The sequence below is a fragment of the Polyodon spathula genome, chromosome 10 (genome assembly GCF_017654505.1).
Source record: "Polyodon spathula isolate WHYD16114869_AA chromosome 10, ASM1765450v1, whole genome shotgun sequence".
NCBI lineage: Eukaryota > Metazoa > Chordata > Actinopteri > Acipenseriformes > Polyodontidae > Polyodon > Polyodon spathula.
The window spans coordinates 36750870-36770583 of NC_054543.1; the positions used below are offsets into that span (position 1 = coordinate 36750870).

The 19714-nt window shown below is 35.6% G+C and overlaps 1 protein-coding gene across 4 annotated transcripts; it reads right to left on the minus strand.

Annotated features, from left to right (window-relative positions):
• Window positions 1-555: 555 nt before the first annotated feature.
• Window positions 556-19434, minus strand: LOC121322221 (histone acetyltransferase type B catalytic subunit-like). Of its 4 annotated transcripts, none has more exons than XM_041261857.1 (12): window positions 19323-19434; window positions 17507-17575; window positions 14497-14572; window positions 13586-13706; window positions 6914-7093; window positions 6462-6583; window positions 5851-5955; window positions 4994-5100; window positions 4110-4261; window positions 3974-4012; window positions 3762-3878; window positions 556-1135 (listed from the first exon to the last, which is right to left on the minus strand). In XM_041261857.1, exons 1-12 carry the CDS (start codon window positions 19327-19329, stop codon window positions 968-970), a joined length of 1263 nt encoding a protein of 420 aa, XP_041117791.1. In that variant the 5' UTR covers window positions 19330-19434; the 3' UTR covers window positions 556-967. The 4 variants fall into 4 exon arrangements, with proteins under 4 accessions (XP_041117791.1, XP_041117790.1, XP_041117789.1 ...); XM_041261856.1 differs by having other exon boundaries at window positions 17507-17578; window positions 19323-19433; XM_041261855.1 differs by lacking the exon at window positions 19323-19434 and adding an exon at window positions 18026-18062 and having other exon boundaries at window positions 17507-17578.
• Window positions 19435-19714: the final 280 nt, after the last annotated feature.

Consider the following 19714-nt stretch of genomic DNA (forward strand, 5'->3'; position numbering starts at 1 on the left):
TGTAAATCCATACCACTTTTCTGTACGAATGCTTTTACGGCATCTGTATGAAATCAACGCTTACTGTTTCAGCCCTGCTCTTGGTTGAAAGGACCAACCACAATTAACAATAATTGGCACCTAGTTCAACAATCCCAGCTTTGAAAGGCTAAAAGACAGAACACGGCGAGTAAGAATAAGCAGCTGATGAAGCAAAGGGTTGGAGCTGAAGTACAAGGATGGCAGTGAAGTGATGTACTGCAACTTAATGAGCCCAAGCTTTAAAAATAGATTTTTCAATTACTGCAACATGAATTAATGCCTGCAGTTACATCCATGGCTAAATTATTTAAATAAAACCATAACACTGACATCTATGTTCATTTGTATTTTCCTTGGATGATTAGATAGTAATATTACACAGAATAAGGAAAAAAATATGTATGATAAAAACACAATCGGATTTGATTACAACTATTATGGTACAAAGTTATTATTACAGTCTTAAACCTTAAACACAAAGCCTATTTGAATCATTTTTCTGTAACCAAGCCAAGAACAATGAAAACTATGTGATAATGTGCAATGTAGATTTTTATTTTATTTTAATTTATTTCTGAATTAGGTTCTTGAAAACTTAGGTCAGTTTTGGAAAAACATGTTATTTGAATTCTACACAAAAAAAAAAAAAAAACGACAAGAATAAAAACCTAAAAGATACTAGCCTGACTAACATTAAGTGAGGCAAGATGTTTCAATAATTTGTGTCGAAGTTTTGAAAACGTGCAGTTATTTTTATTTTTTTTTACTGTTTAACAGTTCTTTAAAAACACCAGATGGTATGTTAGTTTAATAGGAGATGTCTGTTAACAGTGCCATGAGTAAGCAGACATGTGTTGTACCCTGCTAAACAGACACTGGAGAAAAAAAAAAAAAGACAGACAGAAGAAATTGTATTTTGTATTATTCATACACAGGAACACAAGATTCACATTTGAGCAAGACGTTCCAGAACTCGTCTGTATTCTTCTATAAGATCCTGGTAGCTTTTCTCCAGTTCCTTGTGCTGCGTCTGAAGGTCTATTTGACTTATCTGATTGCCCAACTCCTCAGGCCTAAGACACTTCCTCATCTTGGCAAGTTCCCTTTGGTTTTTCTAGACACACAAAAGCAACACACAGGTATTAATCATTTATTGTGAAAACAATTACCACAGCACAACACAGAAACAATAAAAAAAAAAAAAAAAAAGTTGATGGCAGATTTCAAAAAGGTTAATGTGATGTACTATATATTAAACTTATACAGCAGAAAGAAAATAAAAATAAAAAATGCCAGAGAATTTTAAATAAATGGTTTATATTACACACAATACAAGGTTTCATTCAATTCAAGCTTGGGATCAGAGGCTAAATATTCTCATCAGGATCTCAATACCTTACTGTTCAGTTAAGTAGTGTAACTAATTGATTACTGCAGGTGACAATAGGGCTGAATGATCCACATGATATACCGCAACTGTGCTGTCTGCTGTCTGTCTCACTCAAAACACATCTTCCCATTAATTGGGAAACAACCTGAAGCTACAAGTCTGAGTTTACTAGTGCTTGACAATGGTTTGTGGCTAGTCAAGTTTAAAAAAAAAAAATATATATATATATATATATATATATATATATATATATATATATATATATATATAGTAACATGTACCTTGTGTGACCAACTAAGTATATTTACTGTATGTTATACAAAAATGTATATAAAATCAATAAAGTAACCTAAAAATGATTTTTTTTTTTTTTTTTTTTTTTTGCATATGGTTTGTTTTTGTTGTGCATGATGTGAAGATCATGAAAGGATCAATCTGTTTATGCATAGGTAGGCCCAATGTAACTGCAGTTTAACATATACAAGTATATTCTCAATTACACTGTAGCTGATCTCTCTGCTGCAGTGTGACCCCTACAGGGAAATTCACAATTACTGTTGTTGGCTATTCCACAAGACCTAGTTTCCAGCAGGCAGTTATGTAGCTGAAATAAAGGCGAGAAACTGTTACAGCTTCTCTACAGTCTCTTTGATGATCTTGCGCAGTGGAACTCGCTTGTGGCTTGTTCAGTCCATTCCAAACTAGGAACTACCACCCAGGTTCAATTACACAATTAGAAGACCTGGTTGGAACAAGGCTAAAGACTACTCTATTCATTAATTAATGAAATGGTTGGAAAAGATACTGGCCAGAAACAAGTACCAGTGATCTAACAAGATGAACTGAGCAGAGAAAATACTGGTTTGCTAGGAGTGCAAGATTTTCTGCCAGTCAATTCCCTGATCCTGGTGCTATGTGATGTCAATTTAAAACACACACATGGGTACTACAGATGAAGGCTAATCCTACACAGATGCAAGCATGGTCTGCTATCTAGCACTGCATTCAGTCCCACTGGAATATGGGTCGTCAGGGTAAAAAAAACAACAAAAAAAAAACCACACATCTGGATTCCAGACCTTTCCTGTCCACCTTCCCAAAAGAGAAGGGGTTTCTGCTGTTTAATAATTGATGTCAGCAAAGTGTACTGCTTCTTGTTTGCGGGATTGAAAGTTCCAATAGGGCGCCTGTGTTGTTATCCAGGTGCACTAGCTGTCTTGTGTATTCCCTTCAGGACACAGCCGATGGGCACTGGAAACCATATACTGCATTAAATTTTTAAATCTTACAATTCACTGCTAGTTGTCCGACCTGGGCAAGAGAAACTTGACAGTGACTCTTGACAAAACATCTAACAGACAAAGAAGTTTTAATCAAATGCATTTTCTTTTGTTTTCATGTATACCATTATCTTCAGTTTTTTATGGATTTGTGCAGATCCAATACCCCCACAAACAATCAAACCCCAATAACCTTTGTAAATGAGATGCAAATTACCTCGATCCTAGTAAATTCTACACAACATCATGGAGATGGCAGGGGGAATGTACTGCTTGAATCAACAAAAAAGCCTGACACATAACCACTTCATCCACAACTTGCCTTTGCAACCACTGACTTTCCTGAAGACTGGCAGCAACAGAAAAGTAATGCTGTCACAAAGGGATGCATGCAAGCCCTCCCATGGATATCTCAGTAAGTACTTAGAGACATCACATTAGAATGCTAATTTATTAATAAGCTGTATGCCCCTGAAAATAAGGATAGGGGTCACAAAGGCACTCAAGAAAATCCTGGCTTCTCAGCCCAGATAAACACTAAATAACTCTGAGATGTTGCTTCTTTGTGTTCCAGACATGCATGGGGTGAGCGTGTAAACAGAAAACCTCTGAACTTAGCATACAAGCCAAATCATAAAGAATCTCGTTAACAACTACAACTTTAGTTTGGCACGATGAAAATCCGAACACCTCCATTTCATTACTGACAAAATGTGACGCATAAAATGTGAATATATAAATGTGCTAGGCAGGGGATGCAAGTGTATAAACAAAGGTGAAGACAATATTGTACTAAATTTAACAAAATGCTTACACTGAACCTGTCTTTACAGTCACTTGAACCAAGTGGTCCCCTGCCCCTGCACCCTAGACACGAGGTCTCTTGAATAAAAATCCACCTTTATTAAGCAGTCCCAAATGTGTTACTGTATCTATCGCAGTGACATGTCCTTTTAAAAAAATGTGTTATCCTTCAAAAAGGTCTACTTGCATGCATTCTCTCTCTCTCTCTCTGAACAAAAGTAAATTCATAAAGCCTCAGCAATGGTTTAACTTGACTCCACACCTACCTTGTATGGACCGACAAGTCTTCTTTTAATTTCCAATCTGTATGTTTTAGCGTGCTCCAGATCACTCATGTCTGTGTTATGCAGACGCAGGATTTCATACACTCGTCTTGCATGTTTCTGATAAAAAATTATAAATATACGTGAAACATTTTAATGTTAATGTGCATGTTAGCAATACGAGTAACTTAAAATACAACATGCGTTTGACTTACTGACTTTCTGCCATAGGCAAATAAACTTGTTGAAAAAACCTTAAGAAATAAAAGCCAGTCAGACATATGCAACAAGCCTGATGAGTTATTGTATCACAAAGTGCAAATAACAGACAAACATTGTTTTGAAAGTTACCTTGTTTATTTTTAACTTTTCCTGTACTTCTTTTACCATTTTCTGACTAAATCCTTGGATTAGTTGATCTGGTGAAAAAGATGGCAATGATTGGCAGAGTTTTGCATGGACAAAGTCCCTGAGTTTGACATAACTTTCAGATGGATCTTCAGCTGAAATTAAAAGAGGAGGACCGAGTAAGTATTTAGAGACAGTCAGTCACAGTTTTAGGAGATGAAGGACAACAGTACAACTGTAACATTGTGCAGTGCAGTGTAAATCAGCAGCCATTTAAGTTAGCCATTAAAACAGACCAGGAGAAGATTAAAGAAAAGATACGCATCAGTTTTAAAATCATCATGTCAAAACGCCAACAAATAAATAAATAAATAAATAAATAGTGTTCAATCTCTATGAAAGGTAATACAAGGTCTAGCAGTCTTGAAACAGGAACATAATTATGTTGCTGTTGGGATGCGATTGTGCAGTATGTGGTGAACAGATTTCTGTTACAACTACCAGCAATTTACATACATCCAGCCCTCAAATTGTCATTGTGTTGAGGAAGTCAGTGCAAAACTGCATTTTTACAGAAAGAGGAGAGAGGATTTCACTTCAGCATGAATAAAAAAATATTTTAGGAGATATTATCCATCCTGTTTTTTGAGACATCACAGATTTTACTCTTAAAACACTACTAAATATAAAAATATTAAACACAAATGCAAGTCTAACTACTCTGAATAACAAAAAATATTTTAAAAAAGTAGTTGGTTATAAAAATGTATACAGAATAAAAAAATTATACTGTACTCAAATGTTCATATCAATACTGTTCTTACACAATGCATTAATTTTTATGTTAAATAAATATTTTTATGTTATTCTCGAAAGCTGCCACATACCAGTTATGTCCAAAACTTTAGGGGCTGTGAGATAATACCGATGAATAGCTTCAAGCAGCTGAGCTCCATGACCTTCTCCTTGGAATGGGGGAAGAATTAACATTTGGCTGGTTTGAAACAAAAACATCAAAGAATTAATTATTGAACAGCAACACTGCGTATTCTCAAATATTTGATTTTTTCTTTCTTTCACCAGTCCTATACACCCACCCACCCAAGAAAGCACAAACTGGTTTGAATGTCATCAGCAGAAAAAAAGTAGAAATTAATGTAGATCATTCTACCTAAAGTTCTTTAATTTTCACACTACTTCTAGCATTTTTAATATAGCTTTTAAATTCATTTAAAATGTATGAGTTTTCTTTAGGAGGAAAAAAAAAGTTTATCATGTTTTAAATTGTTATACAATATTCTTGTAAATAAATTTCCTATCCATACAAGAAAGTAAAAATACGTAGTAATATGGTAACAAAAGTCACATATTAAATGCTGTTATTCATCATATAATAGTCTATAGTATTACGTCTGGATTTTTGGTTACTTTTTATTTAAAACAAAATGCGTTGCTTGTAAAAATAAATAAATACATACACACTGCCAACCCACTCATAAAAGGTGTATTTTTACAAACTTAAAAAATAAAAACCACCACCCTCCCCCCACACACACAGAAACTTGTTTGTCCATTGGCTTACATTTAGCTCCACTTATTTTCATTCAAATGTAAAATACAAGTTTTTAGCATTAGGTTAGTTAGTTAAGCCAGTAATTTGGCACAAGAGATAAAGGAGGAAGGAAATGTATAATTTTTTTTTTTGTTACATATAAAAGCAAGGCACGTGTTTGCTACCAATTACCTTACACGCGGCCGGGTTTTGTCTGGGTACACATAGTAATTATAGACCGTCATGTAGCCAACAGTTGCGAAGAGTGTCTCTCCGTCCTTATTATACTTCTCAAATCTGCAGATAAAACACACAGGCAAGCAGGTCAATTACAGCCACGCTCCCATGCGGCGTCCATTTTCTCTTCCATTCTCTGCCTGAGTTTTCAGTGTCAGCATGCTACACTGAGCAGGCCCAATTGGTACACCTGCTACGGTCTGAATGTACAATTCACTTAATTGGTGCACAGCAACTTTAAAAAAATCAGGCCTCTTTACATCACTTCAGTCCATTTGCCCATTGTTGAAATGAATGGGTGGCAAGCAAAAGAAAACACTGGCTGAGCTCATTTTACTGTTTAAGCCCACATTCAGTCAATCAAAAGACAACAGCATTCAATGCAGCTTTAGCCCCAAAAAAGTCTTCCAATGCACAAAGAAAGGAAACTCTTGCCAGATAAACAATAGCGGTCTTTCCTGGGAAAAATATCATTAAACCAGCATAGTAATTGGGGGACACCACAATTAAAGCAGAGGGCTTTATTGAGGCAATAAGGTCCAACGTTGCTCAAGGACTGTACTTGCACAAGAAAGTAGTCCCATCTTTCATCATCCACGTCGATAAAGCTGGCTGTCTCAATGAACCACATCAGGAAGGTCTGAAGCCTCTCATGGTACTCTTGAAAGCCAGGACAGGACATCTCAGCCTAGGGGAAAAAAAAGCCAGGCTAAATCAGCTTGGATTGATCACTTTGAAGGGCTGAATAAACTGAGGGGGAACAATAAGTCTCTCCGGTGGGAAAGTGCCCAGTGCCGCAGTTCTCTGGTTTACCATCAAACACGTTCACAGTGACAATAATTGGAGCCTATTAGGATAAGTGAATTGCACATTGCAGCTGGACCAAACAACTGCAAAAAAAAAAAAAAAAAAAGACAGACAGAAATCTACAATACGATGAGGAACATCCCTTTCTGCAACAAACAAAAGGCTCTCTTTGATGTCAGGCATATACAAAGGAAAAAAATAGGTTGTTTACCTTGTAGATTTGGTAGGTAATATCTTCACCTGCTTCCTCGTTATGTACCGAATATGTGTGAAGCAGGCTTCCAAAAGGCTTGAATTTAGCTTCTTTTTCCAACAAAGAAACAAAGTCCTCCGTGTTGCTGCAGGATCTGGCTGGGATTATTTCACGGATTTTACTTTCAACATCATCAGGCTAAAATAGAAAGAAAGAGAAATAATCTGTTAGATAAAAGCTAAAAATGATAAGGTGTGTTACATTTAATAAACTGGAGGAAAAGATAAGAATAACAAGAATGTATAAAGAATGTCAACTGAATGGAATTAGAGGTCGTAGATACCGATAAAGATTTTGTTCTAAATATTTTTTTTTTTAATATTTTATACTGTACAAAACTGAAACCAACCTATAGTTTTGAGAACAACAAAAACTAACAAATGCAACAGCACAGTTAGATAAGTAGGACAAAAATCCACAGTTGGACCAAAGGGCATCTCTATAATTAACAAGTGCCCAGTTCACATATTCACCTGCTGTGATTAAAACATACAATAGGCAAGTTCTTTCCAAAAGCAACAGAGGTTTCTGTCTCCGTTATCAACATATACTATGCACCCCACACAGTCATTCACTGCATTTTCAAATGCATAGTCCATCGTTTCGATTTGGGCCATTTGAAAATAGTGCTTTGATCTATTGAAGAAAAGCCATATACAAAGGTAAAGACAAAACACTTATTTAACAATGTTAGTTAAATGTTAGTAACACACACCCCCTGACACAACATGAAAGCAAAATTTGATCCAGAAGCATGATTAAAAAGAAGATGCCCATCACCAACATTCACTGTACTAGCATGTAAAAAATTAAGTTTGACACACAGATGGGCAAGTTCAATAACTTTACAATAGTGGTAATGGGCAAGAGTATATAGTTGCAGAACAAAGGCTCCACAGCGTAGCTCCCACAGGGAGGTACTGCGTGCACAACTCCTAATTTATGTAGTGTTTCATTGGCCCTCAACACTCCTATTACGTGACCATAATACCCCAAGAACTTTAGGGTTAGGGTACTGTTGTGTGTATTTAAAGTTACAGCCAATAATCCAAGAACTTTAACTTTAGGTTATTGTTATGAAACAAACTTTGTTTTAGAACCTAAACGTATCACGCTTATGATGTGATCGGGATGTCGCACATAACGGATTCCGATGTTAGAAGGAAGGATGGGGAGGGTTGGGGTGGGGGGCACTATAGTGTATGGGCCAAGTTATATGAAAGGAGGGAATGACCTTTTGAAGCTGCCAATAGGCTGCACATGAGATCTTGGCTCAGATTACCAGTTACCCTTCCTTATTGGATTGAGAATGTAAAATTTGAAAAACGGGTGCAATTGCAGAAAATGTGTTTACAGCATTTTTTTTTTTTTTTTTTAAAACTTTACTAAATTAAACAAGTGCTTAATTACTATATTACAATAAGGCCACTTATCAAGCGCTTTAACACTTTGGACAAAACAGATCCCATTGTGAACACGTTGCCCATGTCTGAAATTCACTATAGGTACCATTATACTGAATAGAGTCCAATTAATACTTGGACAAAGCCTTCCCCTTTGTGTTCATAAGGAAAAATAGTTTGGGAGATATTTTCAGTTTTTTGTCTTTTTTGCAGTAAATTAAACATCATTTATTTGGTAACAAACATGGTAGAAAGTATTTCAGCACTAAGTAACCTTATAGAAAGACTACCCCAGGATATTCAGCTAGTTTGCTAGTTTTGAGTTGTGTCATCTTTCTAGAACTTTGTCCTTCTCATAAAAACAAACCATAACATCCACTATGTTTGGGAGCATATGTATATAATTAGAATTTGGTATTAGAGACAATAAGCCCTGGTCTTTACTCATTCCCTTTTGTCTTCATTTTGAATGTCAATATTGTCGTATAACAGCCATGCGTTTACCAGTAATAAAGAAATAAAGCATATGTCTACATTGATTGATTGCTAAACAATTACACATGTAAACAGGCAAATGGTTAATGCATTTTGAAAAACAGCAATAAAACCATTTATTACTGTAACATACTAGCAAGACGAGAACAAGTTACTGCTTTTTACCTCATCCATCCTTTTTCTTTTTCAATAAGCCCATGGCAAAATAAGGCTCCATTGTGTTTTCATTAGGAGTTGTTTACTTCCTGCTTAACCCGGGATATACGGAATGAAAAGCAAAGTATACAAAAAAGTAAAGCATGAGGCAACCAAGGCTGTCAGCTGAGCAGAGCTGCAATTCCCTTTCTTCGTTGCGTGAAAGACCACTTCATTGAAAACATTTACTACTTATCCAAAACCATGAATATTTGATGAAGTTCCACAATAATGTATTTCTGCTTCTCACCGGGCAATAAAATGTAATGAATTGATCTCACCTTAACAAAACCCTGTACATCAATACGAGTCTTTCTCTAAGCCTGCCAGTGAATTCAATACAATTAACTTGCCCCAAATTCCAAAGGCACAATAAGCCCTGGATTTTACTCAGCAGAATTTGCAGGGAGTTCAGCTGTAATGTTTGTATTGTATCCATTTCCACAAGGATTGCCATAAGAACACTTTGTATTAACTTGCTAAGCAGCTCTTTCACACCATTTACATGCATGACGGCCATTAGTTCTATACCAAGACCCTTGCTGCTCTGCATTCAAAACAGGGAAATTAAGAAGATCCAGACAAAATGCACTACAAAAGGCTAATACAACATACTACTAATTCCTCTCTTTTCAGCCATCACCTCATTTCTAAGTGGATGTAATGCACCTGCAGATGAATAGCACTTTACCAGTATTATCTTTTGAACTACATTTTTAAGAAATAGGGGTTATAAACAGAGGCCAAGGATAAACAAGTTATATTGTCAGTGTTCAGTTCACGTACCACTTACTGCAGAACTCAAGCTTTTACCTAGTTTAGATATAGCAATGCGTTTCTGCTTTTTCTTTTTTTTTTTTTTTTTAGTTCCTGTTCCCTTATAAATTTATCTAAACAATACACATTAGAATACATTTATAACAGCACCTGCAAGACAGACAAGTATCTAGATATTTTGCAATTGTTTTTCTATTATATCCCCTTCCATCTCTAATTTTTAGAAAAAAAAAAAACACATATATTAGATACATATAGGAAACTACATGGTACAATTGTGCATACTGTGACTGAAGAGGATACTGTTTATAATAGAAGAATGCATGTATAAAATGAAAGTGAACAAATAAAAGCATGCTATTTTTTATTGTGTTTAAATGTAAGCTTCAATTTCAAGGAACACTTAATGATCCTAGCTATATTATATCAAATACCTACTGAAAAATATAGTAATGTATCAAAACTTCAATTAAAAATAAGAATTTGCAAATTAACCCAACACCAAAGGTTTTTGTTATGCACTTGTTTTGTTCTTTGTTTTTCTTTGACCTTGCAAATACAAAGAGCTCATACACTTTGGCTAACCTCTGTTAAGAACACATTTGACTCATGCGAATTGAAGCACATGTTTTTTCTATTTTGTTTACTTCTGCGCATATATAATACATATAATATATATATATATATATATATATATATATATATATATATATATATTAGCTCAAAGAGCCAGCTGCCCAATGTTTCGATATGTTGTACATATCTTTCTCAATATATTTTAAATTTAGGTCATTTTTTGATACAAGGAGTCTTTGAAAGGTAGGATTTTGAAGAAACACTGATCTCCAATTTCATTAGCATCTGGTTCGCATCTGTTTCCCACTTTACTGACCAAAATAAGCAGTAAAAACAGCAGTGCAGAGAAAATTATTTTGCACAAATAGCAGGATCACAAGCCATAAAATGACTTCTCATTTTAACATCTCGATATTCTTGTTTGTTCGTAACCATCCCTATAGTAAACAGTAAGCTGCAATAAAGAAAAACAGCTCCAATCACTGAAATATGTAATGTTTTAAGAAAGGTGAACTTTAACTATGACAATTACTCACATCCCCCGTTTCTATTTAAGAGACAGCTGCACACTGAACTCTGACTCATAGACCTCCATCTATATTGCATTGCGCCAGCTGTATTACTCGGGTACAGAGGTAAAACTGTAAATACAAGAGGCATACAGGTCGAAGCCCACAGGAATACCTTGGACCCAGTAAAGCTCTATCCATTAAATAATTAATTTCACTCAATGCTGGTATCATTAGCTCCTATGTTTGAATGTACTCTATAGAGACCACTTCTTCACCTGGGAACTATATAATTTTAACATTCAATTCAATTGATATAAATATAAGAAATCATTTAGGTAATAAAAATGGGCCCTTTGTGCACCACGATTATGATGGTATACAGTATGCAAGTGTTAACAGAACACCACAAAAGGCTCTAGCTTAATGATTTAAATGGCTATTTATTGAATATACCACAATATCCACCAAAAAGGTGACTGTGCATAATGCATAATTTATGTTAGTTGTACATGCACACTTCTGTGTGCTTCCAAATACTGTAATTCAATAATTTGTACATTTCCTGATCCCTTTTACTGTTCTGGCTGCCTCAGGAATACTGGGGTGCCCCTGCACCTAGCGCACGTTTTTCTCCTCCATAGTAATTTGATTACAAAGGAAAGACCATCACTTCCAAAATGAATAGTCACGTTCATGCCATCATTGTTGTCACACCGCATTTTGGATTAAGATTATAAAAAAGGAACGGCTTATTTTATCAACCTGAATATGGGCAAAGGAAGTGCCTTTAGCCACTGTACTCCTTACTTGACAAACTCTCTCCCTAAGTAAATCACGGACTAAGATCCCTGTGACGATCCTTAAAATCAAGACTATTCTAGCTCAATGTTTGGTTTGTTAATATTTATTTTGGCGTTTACTGTGCATTGAGGTGGTTCAGTGAAAGCCGCTATATATTATTGTATTGTATAATCACAATTTGAAACTTCCACACTATACTCCAGTGCTCAAATCTTTAGTCTCTCCATCTTTGGAGGAGACAATGGTCATTTCTTGGAGGATGCACTACTTACCTGCTTTTTCTTTCCATAGAGACAACAACGATTTATATCACTTTGTTTCCACACAACGTACTACATTTTACAGACCAGAAAAAAAAGTTGGCAATAAAAGGACTACTACATCATTGTCAGAAAATAAAGCATTCTATAAGCACAAATACAATTATTTAAATATGAATCCAATTTTTCACAGAAGTAAACCTATGTTAACTCCATACCCAAACAGCAGAAATAGTACAAATGGAACAACACTGCAAAATATCTTCAGTCAATCAGACACGGAATCAATGGGTCTAGACAATTTTTTTTTGTTTTTCGTTTTAACCACAAGAAACACTGGAAACTCCAACATAAAACATTGGTGGTCCCTTTTGACACAGAGTAAAGTATGCCAGTCCCTGCAGAGAGCTTTGCAGATCCACTAAATTCAAAGTTTAATCTTGGACCGCCTGTCTGCATTGTGAAAAGCACCTCCCCTTGAGTGGGAAGATTAATATTTGCTTCAAAAGAGAAACCAGACTGGGATTAGCCTGTTATACATTATGGCGCTTTGTTGAATATGAATCTCTGAAGGTGCAGAGTAACTCAGGACTAACCCTTGACAGTCTATGTCACATACACAACAACACTTGAGGTGAGGTTACTAGGGGCATTAAACATGTCTGTTCATCTGTTCAATAATTCAGTAGATAAAAATAAAAATCCTTGTGGATAAACAATGCACTCTGTATTGATGGCAGATGCTTACTAGAAACAGCTTAGCATATTTTTTTTTCATGCAATTTATTTGGGAAATATATCAAAACACCTTTCTTGTATCAACATGCATTGTATGTTTATTGTAGGACCCAAACTATGGGTATGTAAAAATATGTAAGCATAGTGCCTATAGAAAGTCTAAACCCACTTTCAGCATGGTGGTGGCAGCATCATGTTATGGGGATGTTTCTCATCGGCAGGGACTGGGGAACTTGTCAGGATAGAAGGGAAAATGAATGGAGCAAAGTACAGAGAAGTCATTGAGGAAAACCTGCTGAAGTCATTGAGGAAAAGCTGAAACTGGGACAGAAATTCACCTTCCAGCATGAAAACGACCCACAGCATACAGCCAAAGCTACACTGGAGTGGCTAAGGAGCAAAAAGGTAAATGTTCCTTGAGTGCCCCAGTCAGAGCCCCGTCCTAAATCCAATCGAAAATTTGTGGCACGACGAAGATTGCTGTCCATCAACATTCCTCAAGGCACTTGACAGAGCTTGAACAATTTTGTAAAGAACGGTCAAATATTGCCAAATCTAGGTGTGCAAAGTTGGTAGAGTTCTACCCCAACAGACTCACAGCTGTAATTGCTACCAAAGGTCCTTCCACCAAGTATTAACTCAGGGGGGGTGGAGACTTATGCTATTATGATCTTTCAGTTTTGTATTTTTAATACATCATTTTTTTCTCAATAAAACCTTTTTTCCCTTTAACACTGTGGAGTATGGTGTGTAGATAAGTGGAAAATGCATGAAACTGAGGCACTGACACAACAAAATGTGAAAAAAAGTTCAAGGTTGTAGACTTCTATAGGCACTGTATATCCCCTAAACTTCTCTACCCAAAATAATTACCTCCACACAGTCAATGGTGTCAGTCACTTTCGATGTATACTTGACATTAAGGAGTGTAGTCAGGTTCCCAGCACTGCAAAACAGCTGGATTTGGAGGCCTTTGTATCCAAATGCTACTTCACTGAAAAGGGAAGAAACCAATGACCGCTTGGGTTAAACCACACGAAACATACCATTAAAGTAAACAATATTTTGATATTTTCAATGCGGGGGGGAGCGGACCACCAGGACCCCCCGGATACGCCCATGTTATTGTATCAATATTATTTAACAAACACGTACATTTTACACAAGGTGTGTAACTGTTGCACAAGTGTAATACAGATATTTATTGTAGGGACACCTGAAAATCTGGTAATGGAAGAAAAATAACAGTGTGCAATGACCATTATTGTGTACCACATGCAGCTAAAAAAACACCTAAAACACTGCATGAAAGATCAGATCTAAAAGAAAACTTTAACCACCATTTAGTCATTTTAAAAGAACACATGGCATGGCTGAAAGCACATTTTAATTATGAGCATCTACAAGCAGTGAATACAAAACTTCCCAGGAGTCTGAGAAGCCAAATAGAGCAGCCAGTTCAAATTACACTCATCACTGCAGTGTGCCAAAACAAAATGACATCATTACCCATCAACACTGTTATGGATAATGCAGATCACAATTCCCCCCTCTAGTCTGTCCACCATACCCATCATTATTTTAGGATAAGCATGGGAGTGCTGGCTGCTGTCTAATGTCAGATTCATTACATGGAAGATGCATCACACAACCTCATGTCTTCGGAAACAGTAAAACAAGAATACAGTAGATTGGACACCATAGTCGGTATGCAAGATTCTTAAGTTAAAGATGTTCAAAATAAATAAATAAATAAACAAACATCAGCAGCTATAAATACGTACTCATCCCCAAATAGTTGGTGACTGTATTCTGGGTGGAATGTTGTGCTATCATCCTCCAGATCTTCTGGAAAACGCACTGTTAAAGCACAAGGTACCATTAACATCACATCACTTTTTCAACAGTCACAAAGCTTGCAATGCTTACTGCTTTGTTTAATGCATTATGATAATTAACCATTTGACTGCCAGGGTGGTTCCATACATATTTGTATTGCTGTCTTGAAATGTAGCTTAACAACTAAGCATTAGGTAGAGACCATTTACTTTAGCACATACTATTCCTATTGCTTTTCTTTTGGCCGCAGAGCTAACCAAGTACAAAGGCACACTTTGTAAGGAAGTAAATTCATGCTATGCTGCTGTAGTAGAAAGGGAGCATAGTTTTAAAATGTCTCGATCTCAGGATATAACGCTGTCAGGAGTCAAAGGGTTAGGTTCTTTAAAAAGAAAAATGGTTGTTCTGATAAGATCAGGACAACAGTGCTTTCTCACAGCAAGGAAGCTCCAAAAATATGCCATTGAAACATTTCACATGACATAATTTCCCACTACACTTACCATACATTTCATAGATCAATAGGCTTGGAAAGCTATGACATAATCTACCTCACTCTAAACTACAACCAGGCAACAACATGACATCATTAATAGTCACACTATTTAGCAATAAGCACTTCTCTTAAAGGGAGAACAATTCTCTCAGTGTCTCAACTAGTACTGCAAATCATATGGGAAATGTGAATGAGATGCTGACCCCCCCACTCCCCACCCCAGAATGACAGCATTGCAGGCACTAGGATTCTGTAAAAAATCAATTGCAATTACATTTTATCAATCAAAACAAAAAGACGGCTGTATAATATTGTTCGTGTTATTCTGGAGTTTTATACATTTTCTGTACATATCTGTTAATCCAAGTGACTTCTTCACGACCAGTTGCACATGCCCCTTCACAAATATGTAGAATCGTTCCCTCACAACCTGTTGCATACTCTGGGTGTCAAGTAAAAAAATAAAGCTTATTTATTTAGTACCTTCTGTATTGATTACTAAGTTAGCAATGCAGGAGCTGGTCTCTAAACTCTGCTTCTTTGTGAATATGGAAAATCATGAAGTTTCTAATTAAACAGCAGTTTACTGTAGTTAGTAAATATGGAAGCCCACTATTAAACTACTTGGAAAATGCACACAGCACAGTTTTTAAACCTATTTTGCTTGCAGTGGGTATTACATCCAGGACAAATGCAACACAAAGTTCTGACTGCATCTTTATTAAAGTGGAACTACCAAGTGGAAATCATTTGCATAATGAAACACATACGTTGGACGTGTGACAACTAAAACAAACATCCTCTTTACTGTGTGACTGAACTGGTAACAGCAATTACACCTTCAGGCGAATCCAATATATTATTTATTTATTTCCTTATTTTTAAATGAGACAACTTTAATAAGCACTTCCAACTGATATAACAGCATCATCATCCCAATGAAAACCAAAGCAAAACCAAGAAAGCCTTACATATCTCACCCTAGAATTCCTAACATCTACACTGGGAAAACACATCTCAGCTGGCAGCTGGAGCCCGCAAATCAATTCTGTTACATTTACAATCTGTGTCAGCCTGTATTTTTCTCTCTTTTATAAGACTGAAATTCCCAGGGGTGGGGTTAGTATTTGCATAAAAGGTAGCTGGTATCAAACATGACACCTGATGCTGTGTCAGCACCACAAACAAGTCACCAATATAAAAAAAATGTTGGATTATTTCATGTCCTATAAAAACTAAATATGTGTTTTTGATTGCATAAAATGTTTAAATGTGAATGTACGTTATAGTGAGTTCAAGTATAGCAGTAACCGTATTTCATAGACCATGGCATACAAATAGTCCGGGAAACAAATTATCACAGTTCATGACACTTCACTTTTGGTTGAGAAAAAGGATCCTTTCCAGCACAAGAGAGTATAGAAGGCAATGGAGTGTTAGCAAGCTCTTGTTAATTCTCAGTTTATATGTTATAAACTTTACCTGGGCTTATCAAGTTCCTTTTTGAAGCAATGTGGTTTGCAATATCATTGGTGTGATCCCTTGAATGGCAAATGGGACAGAAAGACATCACCACCCAATTCAATTATAATACAATGAATTGTTCAACAGTAGAATGTTTTCTTTTATGTGTTACTGTAGTTCCATTTTCAAATACATGCAAAATGTATTTAAATACATACACAAATATGTTGAAATGTTTGTACAAATAGATTCACGACATCCTCAAAAAGTAGATAGAACAATAGACTACCATACAAAAACACTTCTTTAAACTAAAACAAATATAATACAGAAAAACTGGAACATCCTGCCTGTCAGATTAGAAAATGCAGCACATTTCTTGTAATTTATTTGTAGTTGCTAAAATATAACTTCATGAACTACGTCTACAAGAATACCATCCCATTCAACACGAAAGTGCATATCTCAGTATAAATAGTAAACACATGTATAAAATAGAATTTTAAGCTGCCTCTATCGGTAGATGGAATGCTATGAGAAATATGTAAAGCCGAGTACTACCTACTTTCTGCACATGGACAGTGTTCAATAGAGGACTGAAAAAGAGTGGTTGTTTTTGTTTTGTTTTTTTTAGATATAGGAAACAAAGTTTTTAAGTTTACGTTACATTTTATGATCATCCTGCATGTCATCGAGAGAAAAATATTATCACACTATGCCATACCTATGTGTTTGTGTACAATATAGGATACATTAAACCAGTCAAGTGCCCATTTTCATTATGGAGCAATTACATTTTAAAACCTAGGATCTGTTTCTGATATCAGCATTTGTGCTTTTTTTTTTAATTGAGGATGACTTTGCACAACCCCTTAGTTGATTGAAAAATGTATCATAACATATCACATAGTCCTACATTATTCCAACTTACCATATCACAGTCCTAAACCATTCCAACTTACCATATCACATAGTCCTACATTATTCCAACTTACCTAGTTTCAGACAGATTGCTTCATTGGTGTCACATTTGTACTCTGCCAGTTTCTTCTCCATAGCATTAACTGCTAGAAAGTAGTAAAAATGTTAAATTGATTATTAGTTTCGGAACAAGCAGGATGGTTATTTTACTTTAAATACTGTTCAGCTCCACAGAAGGATGTGATGTAGTGCTAGACTGGTTAGCCATGCCATGTTTTCATAATATTGTCATTACAATGGCTTACTTGTACACAACCTTATGCATTACAACCAATTTTTACCCTAAAAAACAGGGTGTAAAACATGTGTCCCTACAGCAACAGGAAGTACTGCAGCCAAGTGGATTTACAAAATATTTTAAGAGCTTTTAAAGCATCAACCTACATGTCAGAAATGTACCTACAAAGACAGTACCTGTCAAATACTCCTAATATTTTTATATTGTCAAAACATGTCTCGGCATCTCAGAAGACGTGAAAAGGGTAAAGATTATAGGAAAGCTAAAACACTATTGTGTTCAAGCAGAGACTCACAGAAAGTCCAGGGACAAAACATTCTTACTAATGAGGTCTCCTAGTTAAAAGCAGACAGAAAGATTTAACATTTTTTTATTTTTACACACACACATTCTATATATATATATATATATATATATAGAGAGAGAGAGAGAGAGAGAGAGAGAGAGAGAGAGAGAGAGAGAGAGAGAGAGAGAGAGAGAGAGAGAGAGAGAGAGGAGTAAGTAATGTATAAAGTTATTACATGCAAACTGTGATCAAACATTCAATCAGCAAAACTGTTCAAATGCTAGAGGCTGCAGCAACTACTTTCAGCAATAGAGGGTAAAGTGGGGCTAATCCACCACTGTCTGATAAACGTAGACCTGGCCTCAGGAGGAATTCATCTTAACATGAAATGTCAGGTTGTTTAGGAGTGAAGGTAACGTGGCAACGTAGACACAGACAAACAGATGACAGTACACAGCTTAATACCACACTATCATAGTAATGTGCTAATATTCAACACAATGTGGTGTTTTGTTTCGTTTTTTGGTTTGTTTTTTGTAAATCATTGCAGCCTTATTCACTCAATTCTGTTTTTTTTTTTTTTCCTTCAAAAACTTATGTAATATACAGTACACTATTTAAGGTGTTACACGACGTCCAGGATTAAGCCAAGTTAACCTTTTATTAAATTAGTCCCTATTGTGTTTTGATTAACAAAGCCATTTGTATAATATACACACCATGTTTACTTTTTAAAATTATGACTTATTATATACTTATTTAACTGCTTCATAGTTTCTACAGCTTCAATGTATTGATGGACAAAACAAAAATGCCGGGTTTTCACTCTGGTAAGCCTGGACTTGTTTATTAAGCTATATAACATACTGCAGTTGTCGTTTGTTGTAATTGCTTTGCACCTGTCCTTGTCCAAGCAAACGCTGTCGTACTTGAACTCAATAACACACAATAATCCAAATGTGAACAACAGTAAATAAACTATATGGACACTATAAAACGTGTATTTATCTGCACGCATTTTTAAATTTATACTTCCATGCAGGAATTACTAAAAAGCCTGCAGCAAAACAAATGTAATTAAACAGAAACTTTACGCAGTTATATGTTAAAAAAAAAAGAAAAAAGAAAGAAAATAATGTTTTGCAAACCTGCAGTCTAAACTGTGAGTTAATTCTCTGTTAACTTTCTGTGGATACTAAAATGCAACACTGTGAAACATAGAGGTTTATTACACACCCAGCACAACCTGGCAGTTTAACTAAATGTGTAAATATATTGCAAAAGAGGTGTTTTTATAACAACTTACCCGCCATTTCTAAAGATTGCAGTCAGACAGATGCCATAAACACGCGCACTTGACGTTCCTTCCTACTTACCCACGTGTTTCCGCTCCATCTGACTGGAAAAACAAAACAGTTGATACTTGTAACTAATTAGATTTATGCTGCCAGCTTGATGAAGTCCAACCAGAATTTTAACAGAAAAGAAGAACACATAATGAATTACTTGTATTACTTTTCTGACACAAAGTACAGTACTGATAGTAAAGCTGACATTTTTTACTAGGGAATTATTGTTTTCAGTCTTATCAGATTGCGGCTCCACTGCTAATATTTAGCAGACATAGTAAGTATATTGTATGAAAAACAAAATTTGAAAATAGATTTGTTGGATTTAAATATTTAAAACAAGTTTAAA

Excerpts from the sequence above, each read along its gene's own strand:
- LOC121322221 (XM_041261855.1), bottom strand. The coding sequence starts at position 18,047 with ATGTTTTGTCCCTGGACTTTCT. Across the intron at positions 5,101-5,850 it reads AAAACCCGGCCGCGTGTAAG|CCAAATGTTAATTCTTCCCC; the intron begins GTAATTGGTAGC and ends GTTTCAAACCAG. Across the intron at positions 4,013-4,109 it reads AAAAGTTAAAAATAAACAAG|GTTTTTTCAACAAGTTTATT; the intron begins GTAACTTTCAAA and ends TTATTTCTTAAG.